Raw genomic sequence first — 12857 nt, 5'->3', positions numbered from 1 at the left:
CAATATAACAAAATATGATAGTCATAAAGCTGTGTGGAGAGCTATGCCTGTTCAGGTCAGATCTCTGATTTGTACTATGAAGTCTGAAACAGAGCACAACAATTACCTGGCAGTACTGGTAACTAAGATACCTTTGTTCTTGAAGTATTACATAGGAAAGGGAAAAGATTCCACAAGTAGTAACACTGAGGTAAATCAGTGCTAATGAGAGGATTTTGGAGTTTGGTTGTTATTGTTTGTTTAACATCTGAAAGAGAGAAAAGAATCAAGGGCAGGTTTTTAACTGAAAGGAGAGACTGGCTTAAACTTACAGGTAACTGCAATACAACAAGGAGTTCTGCAACACGAAATTCCAGAACTTTGTCACACGGGTTAAACAAATGGAGAACATATGAAGTAACTAGTCAGGTAATGAAAGCAATGTCCAAAGTCACAGTCAAAAACAGAACAGTGACCAGGATATAAGAATACAGGGTGAGTTAATAAACTAGAAAAACCAGTTTTTTTAGTCTAAAAAAGTCTAAGATATACATATAACACATGAACACATGCAACACAAGTAGGAAAGATTTTTAAAATTTTGGTTCACCTATTATAGCACCTTGTGAAAAATAACGGTCCATCAGAAAAAATAATAAAATGTTAAACTGAACTAGAGATTTAGAATTTGAACTATCCCAAGATGAAAATATCATCTCTATATCTACTGATGAATAAATAATGGGCATTGGGATTTGCATTCCAGGAAGTGCAATCAATTACAAGCCTCAATTTGTAAGTTTAGGAAAGCCTGTCTATCAAGGAGAATGATTCTCTTTGCTCAATGTTTGATCAGGAGATGTAGCTGTCCATAAAACTATTGTTGCAATCCTTCCTTCTAGGATGTATTTATGGTTCAAACTTTAATTTTCTTAATTACGCCAACTTCTTAGATGGTCCAAAAGTCTGGTCACATAAACCCAGAAACATTATCCATTACAAATCTCCAGCATTCTCCAGGGGAAAAAAACAGACAATGCAACTTTTAGCTTCTCTGATTAAAAATATCAATCTTCTGTCCAGGTTCACAGATGTGAAGTTTCATCCTGACATTTTTGGCTCTGCTATAAGAAAAGATCTTTTATTTCAAAATATCAATTAGTGATTTGAATGCCTAGCTGATAAGAATCATCTTTTGAAAGTTACAGATTACCACTCTACCAGACAAAATTCAATCTCTTCAGATAGGTCCAGGTGATTTTGATTCAAGCCATACTTGAAAAGCATTGACTTAAAGTGCCTCCCATCTATTCTCAAGGGATGTACATTTAGCTGTTACTTGAGATAATAGGGTTGGAATAGAGAATATAAACGGTGTCAAGACAGAAAAATAGAACTATTTTTTGTTAATAGAAGGGCTAATTAAAAAAAGAACCTATCAGATAGATATATTCAAATGAAGATATAAAATGCATTTCAAAGTAAAATTAACTTTGGATTATCTATTACTTTAGATTTTCAACATCATTCCATTAAACCCAGAGTACAGAAAAACTATAATAACAGTATTTCACTGGTTCTCATTTCCTATATTACAGAAACAAAGGAGATAGTCAAAATGAGTAAGACCTATCAACCCATATTTACACTGTGGGCTTTAAGTTAAACACCAATTAAAGCTAATAATTTTCTTCTTTCAAATCAAGTTTTCCTACACCTAATGAAAACTGTGTTAGATAATACAGCGATACCACATGCATAGTTATGATTTTCCAAAAAGAGTAAGAAGTTTAAAAAAAAATTTCCCACTAAAGGCTTGCTTTCTGAAGCAGCTTTGATAACCACCAACCTTCAATGAATAAGGTCACAGCAAAAGATGAAACAATCCAATTAAATATGATTGGACCCCAAAGGCACTGCTCAAATTACTGATTTGAAATGCTCAAAATGCCTTCTCTTCTTTGCCTTTCTCCAATGGTCTGCTCAGTATTTAATGACATGCTGTACGTTAAACAAAAAGACCTAAAGGCTAAGGTGAATATAATTCTGTACACCAGCAAACACAAATCTGGAGGACAGATTATGATTGCATATTACTTGTACACAGATAGGACATAAATACTTCAGCCATAAGTCAAAATTCACAATACTATTACACCAAGGGAGTAGTCTCTCAAGGAACCCTTCCACCTAAACCCACTCTCAGACAAAGGCTGAGCATACTCAGCAGCAGTAAAAATAAACAGAAGACAATGCTTCCAGAAAAGACTGGGTACACACAAGAGAAAACCTGGACTCTTTACTCACCATTTTAATACTGCTGCCAACTATAACAGATTAAAATCTGTAAACATGACAAAGTGGGAAAAAGTCCTAAAATGCAACATTTGAGTAAAAGAACTTACTGACTAAGGATTACTACATTTAACATTACTACAGTAAAAACAATGGCAAACAGGGATTTGGCACCACATTTACAAAGTAAAAGCATGCACTGTTAATATACTTTAGAGATGTCTCCCAACAAAAAAGACCACAGATGGAAAACAAGGGGCACCTTATATAAAACTCCCTATGACTGAGAAAAACAAGCAAGAATATCAAAGTGGTCAATTTAATAGATATGTAGCAGCAAAGTCACTGGTCCTGTTTGGAATTTAGCAATTTGCATTTTTAATTAACAGCTGCCCTAGGTGTATCTGTATCTAAGATGTTGACTTTATCATACTACATCAGCATTTACCTAGTAATTTGGTAATGAGCATAAACAAGATTAACCTTCAGCCACATAAGCTTAAAGAAAAGAGAGCTAGAATCTTATTGCAGACCTCTCAAATGTAATTACCATTTAGAAACCACCACGATTTACTTTCAACATAATAGTAACATAAATTTCATTAAAAAAAAAAAAAAAGCTGCATTTACAGCCCCTATAACTGGAGAGAATTTTAAGTAATTATGGATATATATTCTGAGCACACCAAGAGTTAAAAACGAAGAATTCCTACTAAGAGGAATATTTTCAAGATGATCTGGTGACATCATATGCATAGTTAAGACTGTTTTAATAAAGATTATTTGCAAATAAAGAAGTAAAATTTAGTAGATGAGTTATTCTTGATGAAAAAAATTTTAGAAATGAACTACTGGTGATTTGTTAAGAAGGAAAAAAAAAAAAAAAAAAAAAAAGTTAAGCCACATATTGTTCTAGAATGCAGCACCTCAACTTCAGATCTGCCCTAAACATTTGAGATTACAAAATCCAAGTGATGTCTTGATGAGGAAACCATGCTGTATAGCTGTTCCAATTCCAATGTCTGAATTGAGTATCTCATGTCAATTAAATGTTCCCTAATACAGAAGATTGTGCTAAAGAGTGCTAAGATTCTGCATGCTTCTGCCATTCCCTGGTCCCGTCATGCTTGCAGCTGCCCCATGAGACAGCAAAAGATGTCTGGTCTCAACACTCCACACTGCTGTAGCTAGAAAAGAAGAACATTCTTAATTAGAAAAAGTTTACAAAGCCGAGAGATTACACTGTAGCACTTTAGCTACATTGTATGATGTTTTTACCTTTTACTAACATCCACCCTCTTCAATAAAGTCCACATTCCTTTAAGTTGTTTTTAATGATGACATCTGTAACAGCATCAAAAACAAACTGCACGTTTTTGGTGTCTGTGGCACAGGTGAAGTGAGTGTAGATCTCCTTGGTATCTTTTCTTCTGTTCAGATCTTCAAACTGGCACTGGATGTAAGCAGCTGCCTCTTCATATGTATTAGAACCTAGAACAGATACTCAATATTGTCAGTTCAAATTATAACCATTGCCTGAACTCAATGAAGTCAGGTCATCCATTTCCTTATGAAGAAAGGAAACATGATGCAACTGAATAGAGACAGAATTTTATATTTCTATCATCATTATATTCTTCATCAGTGCAGTCTCCCATTGAAACTAAAATAAAAGAATCACAAAGACTGAGGAAAATAAGAAATTTCTGTCCCCTTTCTTTAGATATTTCAGCTGAAAAAATCTAGTAAGTATAAAAGGAAACAAGGGAAGTAGGAGGGTGCATTTCTAGAAGACACAGTTGCTGAAAAGGTCAAAGAGAGCCTGTGCACTTGAAAAGATCTTGAAATAAGGAATTCAAAAGGGTAAGGCATATTTCTTTTCAAAATCATGCCATAGTTTTAACAGGGCTTAGCCTTAGAGTTTTAAAGTAATAATTTAGACAACCAAAGGGGCAACCAACAGATGCAAAAGGTAAGGTGAGTCCAATCATACACTTTAAAAAAATGTGATTTAAATAGTTTATGAATTATAGCTTAATGAAACTGTTATTTTTAGGGGGGAATTAGAAACCACAAGTAAATCCTGATTTCAATAACATCTGTAACGTATTTTTTTGGTAGGGGGGACTGAACTCAGGGGCACTTAACCACTAAGCCGCACTGCCAGCCCTTGAAATTGACTGTAAAGCCAGGGAAACTTAAGACATTACATATTTTTATTCCAGTAAACCAGAGTTTGTTTTCGATGACACCAAGCATGAAAAAAAATATCAATCACCAAGAATACAAAGAAAATTTGTTAACAAAGAGTTTATAAAAGGAAGGAATATTAAACAAAATACTTAAAGAACTGAAGGAAGACAGCTTTGTAAGTGCCTATAGTTAGGTTTCTTGAAATCTGTAGGAAACCCGTAATAAATTAAAGGAGACAAATGAGTAACAAGTAAATTATATCTGGTCAGAATGGATAACTATGAGAATCTTTAATGAAGTCAAAGGAAATTAGAAATGTTAAATTCACAACAAAGTGGATATGATACTGAAGGCTCTTTGCCTTGGTGAAGACTCCCGGGGGTCCTTCAAAACTAATGTTAACCCTTTGACTTGAGTATGATTTCTCTTTCCATCCTAAAAATGTGCCTACTTTCTATAAACTCAACTAATTGCCACCTCCCTCTGTTCCTCACTCTGAACTGATAACAATTCCTGCTTTCCTGAGAAAACAGAGGCCATAAGGTTTAAAGTATACCTCAACTTTTTAGCCTAACACCTAATTTAAAAAGTTACTAATATCTGCTCTATGGATTTAGAGATGTCTTTCCTTTCTGTTCAAACACTAATGACTCTTCCAGGTGAGGTGGCACATGCCTATAATCCCAGTGACTCAGGAGACTGGGGAAGGAGGATCACAAGTTTGAGACCAGCCTCAGTAACTTAGCGAGGTCATAAGCAACTCAGTGAGACCCTTTCTCAACATAAAATTAAAAAGGGCTTGGGATGTGGCTCAGTGGTTAAGCACCCTTGGGTTCAATCCCCAATACTAAAACAAAAGAAATTAAAAAACTGACTACCTAGACTCTTTTTTTTTAATTATCAAGGGAAATTCACCCAACACAACAATTTTAAAGTGTACAATCCCTTATCATTTAATGTATTCATAATGTTACACTATCATACTTCTGTAGTTTTAAAACTTTTTTTTTTCACCATTCCAAAGAAATGCCCTATTCCCATTAAGTAACTGCTCCTCATGTTCTCCATATTTCCTCCCCTGGTAAACACCAACATGCTTTCTATCTCCATGAATTTAACTATTTTGGATATTCTATACAAGAGGAATCACATAATATGTGATCTTTTGTGTTTGGCTTCTTTTACTTGGTATGTTTTTGACATACATCCAAGTTAGAGCAGAGCTATCAGTACTTTGTTCCCTTCTTTGGCTAAATCACATTCATTGTATGTACATGTCATAATTTATTTATCCATCCATCCTAACTAGACTCTTTTCTTTTTCTTTTTTTGTTTTTTGTGGTGCTGGGGATCGAACCCAGGGCCTTGTGCTTGCAAGGCAAGCACTCTACCAATTGAGCTATATCCCCAGCCCCTACCTAGACTCTTAATTCTTTCTTTTCCCACCTAGTTGTGAATCTTGCGCCACCAATTAAATCTGCTTCCAACAGCCTGTCTTTTGCCATAGGAACTTACCGTAAGCCTTTGAACACTCTTAAATCTGCCCTTCGCCTTAAAACCACACTGCTCAAAGGCAGTTCACACTTTTCTTGAGTTCTTCACTTCCCATTCATAATTCATTGTACCTAGCTCTACTCTCACCATTCCACTGACATGTTCTCAAGAACAGTCAACAATTTCCTAAGTGACACCTCCAAAGGCCATCTTTCAGTGTGTATCTTACTTTTACTTACCTGCACATGACACTGTTAACTAGTCGTCACACTTTTTAAACTCTCCTCTCGGCTTTTATGATACTTTGCATCTACTAGTTCTTCTCTTTGTATCCTTTATGAACGATTCTCTCTCCTTGCTTTCTCATTCTATTGGTTATTCTTTTCTCTCTTCATCCTATAATATCCTCTCCCTGTATTATTCCATCCATGTTTTAATTACAGATGATCACAAATCTATATATCAAACCCAACTTTTCCCAAAGTTCCCAGGCCACTAACACGTCTCCATCTGGATGTTCCACAGATATTTCAAAATAACAATCCTAAATATGAATTCAGATCACAGCACCAACATTCAATTGAGACAGAAATATGGATGGGTTCCTTTAACTCTTCCCACTTCCTCACCCTTACCACATCCTTTCCATTTCTTATAGAAAGCACTTACAGTGCCTCAGCTAACAAGAGTTGTCCTTTCCTGGGAATACCTGACTCAGATCTCCCTGGTAGTCATATCTGCACCCCTGACCTCAAGTGACTGGCCTGATTTAACCATGGCCAGAATGTCTACCCTAGGAATTCGAACTTAGGACCAAGCAATCCTAATCCAGCCTGGTCTTTCTAATGGAGGAGAAATAAAAACCTAGACAAGGCCATTTTTTATCACAAAAGCAAAGTAGCACAGGAAGCTGGTAAAAAGAGAAACAAGAATAAAGAAGAGACACAGGACAGAACAGATGAGGATAAAGAGTGCTTCCAGGGATTGGTGTTGTAGCTCTGTGGTAGAGCACTTGCCTAGCATGTGTGAGGCACTGGGTTCCACCACATAAAAACAAATAAATAAAACAAAGGTATTGTGTCCATCTACAACTAAGAAAAAAAAATTTTTTTTAAAGTGCTTCCAGAATTCCTAACAGCTCTGTATTTCCTAGTTTCAATTCCATTCTAATACCTATCTGCATTCTTGGCCTTGGCTTATATGAGCTATCCCTGGGTCCTTCCCCAAAAACATTCTAGCAAAGTTCTTCCTAATTCAACTGCCCTATTTGCTGTATTTAATATCATTTATTGCTTAATTTTTTCTAAAGCAGTATTTATACTACCTTATGCACCCCAATTAAAATCTTCCAACAGTTCCTCACTATCTCTCCATGAGCTGATTCCTGACCATCTAATTACTCATCTAACTACTGCTTTCCTACCACTTTAAATTTCTAAATACCACAAGGTTCCAGAACAAGTCCTGTTATTTTTGTAACCTCCATATTGTCAAGTATGCTATTTTCTTTTTCTAAAATGCTTTTATCCTGTCTGCCTGAAGACTTCCAATTCATCTTCTTCCTAGCTCATTTAAGTGTCATTCCTTTAGAAAAAGACTATACTGACTCCATCAGAGGGAACCACTTCTTTGTTTCTTCTATCAATGCACATTTTAAACAATAAAAAAAACAAAAAGGGCTCAAGATGTGGCTCAGTGGTAAAGCCCCCTGGCTTCAATCCTCAGTATCACAAAAACAAACAAGTTGGTTGGACAAATGTCACTGAAGTGTGGACCTGAGATACATACTTCCAATAAAATCTTTCATGAACCCTTACCTGTATATTCTGGATAACAGATAGTTAATGGACTCCTCTTAATTTTTTCTTCAAAAAGGTCTTTCTTGTTAAGGAAGAGAATGATTGAAGTGTCTGTGAACCATTTGTTGTTACAAATGCTGTCAAACAGTTTCATGCTTTCGTGCATTCGGTTCTGAAAAAGAATCAAAGGACTGCAAGTCAAACCAGGATGGGTGATGCACATGCTTGTAATTCCAGTGACTGGGGAGGCTTAGGCAGGAGGACTGAAAGTTGAAGCCAGCCTCAACAACATAGCAAGACCCTGTCTCGAAATGAAAAAAAGGGTTGGGGAAATAGCTCAGTGGTAAAGCATCCCTGTGTTCAATTTCTAGTAACCCAAAAAAGAATAGGAGAGCAAAAAGTAAAAGTGGATTAATTTAATAAAAAAACAGACCATCTGGTTTTAAAGCAGTGAATGGGATTCATGGAGATATGTCAGGCACTAATAACAAAGTTGATTCAGTCCTCAGTTTTACAATTCTTGGTGGGAAGAAGGGCTGGCCAAGAAAAGGGCTTAGCTCTTGTCCACATATTCAATGTGGGCTATTACATCTCAAGAGATGGAATAGTTAATTTTGAAAATCTACTCTCACTGACACACAGAAAAACTAAGGATCTTAAGTTTTGGTTTAGTGAACAAGTGGATACACCCAGTCTTCCTGGGAGTTATTTTCTATTTCCTGGCTACATCAGACAATCTTTTAACCAGAAGCTTCAACATACCATCTCCTCATCCTCAGCCAAAACAAGGTCATAATCACTGAGGGCCACACAGAAGATAATTGCTGTTACCCCCTCAAAACAGTGAATCCACTTTTTTCGTTCTGATCTTTGGCCACCTACATCAAACATCCTGAGCAAGGAGAAAGAAAGCACAAATTCAGCAAGGACACATTTATACCTCCTCCTTAACTGTAATGATTAGAAAACTTTCCATTATTACATATTCAAAACCTCTCTTATAATTACAAAAAAGAAGCAGATAAAATGTAGTCAAAATAATTATCTGTGACTAAAAGTAAAAAAGAGCAACATGAGAAAATAAAATTTAGGAATAATTTAAGTTCTTATTTAAGTAGATAGTTGAGCTTCTTCCCTATCAAAACTTGTTACTGGACATGCCAAATGTCAGCAGAATAGGCACAGAAATGGATTAAAGGAAGGAGGGGGGAGAGAAAGGAAAAATGAAGAGCTGAATAATACAGCTTAAGATAATAGCAATCATGTAATAAAACAAGTATTTATTGAGTGTTTACCATTGTGCCAGACACTACCCTCAACATCTTAACATTTACTCACTTTACTCTCCTAACAACCCAAAAGTTGTATTTTTATCATCCTCCTTTTATAGATGAAGGAATTAAGGCATAGATATGTCAGATAATTTTCTCAAAGGCACACTACTAAAAAGATAGGGATGAGGATGTGGACCCAAGCACTCTAACTCTAGCATCCATACTCATCTATACCACCTATCTGCCTCTCAAAATCGTTCGTCTCTAAGTCCCAAACTTGTATTCTGCTTTCCAACGTCTACCCACTGGTTCCCAAGTTTGTTTTCCCTATGTTAAGTCAAAATATTTTAGAGAGAAAGTATGAAAAAAATTGATAAATTATATTTTATGGTGGGACTCTAAGAACTCAATATCTTTTAAAAATCCTTGACTAGTATTTTCCAACTTCAAGTCTTACTTGAACCTAATAAATAATAACATGAAATCTCAATTATTCAAGCACTTTATGTTTCACTACAGGTTAGTTTTATTCTACCACACTCTAGTAATGTGCTGTCAATAGTATCCTCACCTATTTACTATAATGCAAAGGACTATAACAGTGTCTTTTAGCTGATAACTTGGGTCTGATGGGGTAGGCATGCAAATGGATAGATAAAAACTCTTAAAATCTATATTTGATAACAATGATAAAAATTTTAAAGGTTAAACTCTGCTATATTGGTTTGTCAGATCTAGAATAACTAGGGACCTAAATTTCCGGGGATTATTTAACCACCAGAGATTGAGAAATATAAGATACAGTTGGTGTTTTTTTTATGTATATTTGAAAGAGAACATTCATCTTATTTCTTCATGACCCAACTCTTCCTTTTGGTTGATCTTGTACAGTTCTTTATTCAACCTTTGGTCATGCATGACACCTGAAATGATGCAATCACAAGCTGGCTTTAATACAGGGTCATATCACAGGTTGTAGGAAGGTTAACACCACATATTTCACCATGGAACCCTTTCAAGGGGAGACACCAGTAAAGCAATAATTCTAGTTTACTCCCACATTTTCTTCCATAAAGTCCATACATGTGGTAGAACATCATGAAGTTCCAAGGTGGGCTTTTAGTACATATTAACATTTACATTATCATTCACTGACAGATCAACATTTTATAAACATTACCTCATAACTGAGAGGCAAGTAAGCAATTACACAATGCCTTGCATATGGTAGATGCTCAATAAATGTTTGAATAAATGGATAGTGGTTTTGCCTAGAGAGAAGAGGAAAAGGAAGAAATGATAGTACTTCATAACAAGATATCTCTACATGCCAATAATAAAGTGTCGTGGCATTTAATTCAATCTGCTACTTATTCCAACAGACAGGATTTATCTAAAGAACAATCTATTAACACTAAATAATGATCAGAACACTTAATTATAAAAAAATTGCTAAATTCACAGAAAACAAAGAAACATCTCATTGCTATGTTTCACTTGATAATCCATGTGGTTTTTGCTGCTCTTGTTAAATAAATTCATCAGAAAGGCAGACAGTCTATTCTAAAAACATTCAGCTTAACTATTAATACACTGCACCAGGTTCCAAATATGTTTGGTGTATTACAATTTCAAGACCACAAGTAGTACCTAGTAATAAGTAATTATCTATGGATTTCACAAATTCTGGAAAGTAACTGTTTCAAAGAAAAGAAAACAGAGGATTTAAGCAGTGGTTATTTACCTTTGTATGCAATAATGCTATCACATTCGACATATAAGTATAAAGAAACCAAAATGTACATATGTATTAAAGGGGAAAAGCTCACTCCTAACCTCAAAGGTCACAAAAGTAGAAAATGGGAACCAAAGAAATTGTTCTATTATTTATAAAAGACCATTAACACAGAGACAAGCTGTGGCTTGTCTTAGAATTAATTACTGATGCTATGAGAAAATTCTTTGTTTTAGAATACTAGAATTTTCTCTCTAAAACAATCACCATTTATATGTCATCATATTGCCCCAAAATACCTCTATCTTCAAGCTCATTTTCCTTTCTGCACTATTCTAAGAACTTAGTTGTACATGATTCTATGCATACACCAATCCAAGAGCCATGCCAATATTAGATCTATCTCCTTAAAGTAAAATGGGAACCAATAAGAAAGGAATGACACTGCTATTTCAAATTTAATATAAAATGGCAGAACAAAGCCACATCACTAATCAGAAAGTTATGTCCATTTAGTTTTGTTATCCTAAACATTCAATATCTGTTTTCAAGACTAAAAAAAAGTAGCTGTAAAGAATAAAATTAAAAGTAACACAAATTGGTAATCACATGATTGAGTCTATGAGTAGGTAAACTACAATTTAATTCTGAATTTAATTTCATCTGAATGCACCAAATATTTTATTCTACTTGGATAAAAAAAGAAATGTTTGGGCTCCCAATCAGTTAAAACATTCAGATTATGGCTGATAATATGATTACAAGTTTCTAAAACAAGGAATATCGCCTAGAGAAATTTTAGAGCATACTGAATGTAAGAGAGGCTAATGTTTGTGTTAGGCTTATCTAGCAAAAAGGCTAAAGACTTACTTGAAGTATAAATCTTTGAAGGTGAAATGTGTTTCCACAATGCCTGTGGTCTTCACTCTTGTCCGAAGAACATCTTGCTGAGTTGGAATGTAGTTGGTTTGGGATATTCTATCCAGATCATTTAGGTAACTAAATAAAATATACATTTCTTTTTTACCTGATGAAGCCAATCATGTGCACAGTGAGTTAACAGACTAAACGATTCCTTGCCAAAAGTAGATTCTGAACCTGTCACTAATGTGGCAGAACAAAACCAGATCTCTGTACCATGGAATGGTAATGAGGAAAAATGTGAACCTAGCACAGAACAATTAAAGTAGGCTATGTCTACACTAACAAAAGTAGTTTTAATTCTACAGAATTACACTGTGAGGGCCAATTTTAAAAACTACATGACAATGTTACTTAAGAAAAATTCCTGAAGTTTATAGTAGGAAAACCAAAGTTCTCAGACATTTAAGCTTAATGGGTGATTTGCAGTTTTAACTTCTTGCTAAAACATTAGAGAATGGCATTTGAATTACTAAAACTAAGACGAGAACTACAGTAAGAATGAATATTTCCTGTTTTCATTCAGGAAGGATAATAAATTTTGGGGGGCTGTTTTCAAACCAAGGGCCTCATGCATGGTAGGCAAGTCCTCAACCACTGAGAAACAGCCCCTAATCCTGTTTTTGTTTTGTTAACTTAAGTCAAAAACAAATTATAAAAGAAAAATTTAATTTTTGTTCAGTGGAATAATTAAAAGACTGCTTATAAAAGCCAAATCCTCCCCAGCAGCTCAGGAAGCTAAGGTAGGAGGATCATGAGTTCAAAGTCAGACTCAGCAAAAGGGAGGCGTAAAACAACTCAGTGAGACCCTGTCTCTAAACAGGGCTGGGGATGTGGCTCAGTGGCTGAATGCCTCTGAGTTCAAGTCTGAGTATCCCACCTCAAACAAACAAACAACAACAACAAAAAAAAAAAGCCAAATTCTCCACTGATTCCAGGTTGAAAACCTGAAGAGCGGGTGGCACCAATATAAGTGAATCATTAAAGATCTTCTATAAAACCATATATTACCATTAATGTTTAGAAGTCAAGGTTAGATGAACAATTATGGAGGGAAAAATCCAACTTTGCAAACCACATGTAGTTAGCAGATTCAGAGCTTACAATTAAAATCTACCTCTGATGACCATGGGGAGAATTATTTAAATTAATATCTCCAACTAAAAA

The 12857-nt window shown here is 35.1% G+C and overlaps 1 protein-coding gene across 1 annotated transcript in view; it reads right to left on the bottom strand.

Annotated features, from left to right (window-relative positions):
- Positions 1-2246: 2246 nt before the first annotated feature.
- The window catches only part of GNAI3 (G protein subunit alpha i3), a 39516-nt gene continuing 28905 nt past the window's right edge, over positions 2247-12857 (bottom strand). Inside the window, exons 5-9 of the mRNA XM_079109449.1 lie at positions 11640-11768; positions 8523-8652; positions 7779-7932; positions 3553-3765; positions 2247-3461 (exon numbers count right to left, since the gene is read on the bottom strand). Coding sequence (XP_078965575.1) covers positions 3575-3765; positions 7779-7932; positions 8523-8652; positions 11640-11768 — 604 coding nt within the window. The 3' untranslated portion in view covers positions 2247-3461; positions 3553-3574. The remainder of the gene's footprint in view (positions 3462-3552; positions 3766-7778; positions 7933-8522; positions 8653-11639; positions 11769-12857) is intronic.

Source organism: Sciurus vulgaris (genome assembly GCF_902686455.1).
Source record: "Sciurus vulgaris genome assembly, chromosome: 1".
NCBI lineage: Eukaryota > Metazoa > Chordata > Mammalia > Rodentia > Sciuridae > Sciurus > Sciurus vulgaris.
Note: the sequence above shows the minus strand (reverse complement) of the source record. Positions and strands in the feature narration are given on the sequence as shown.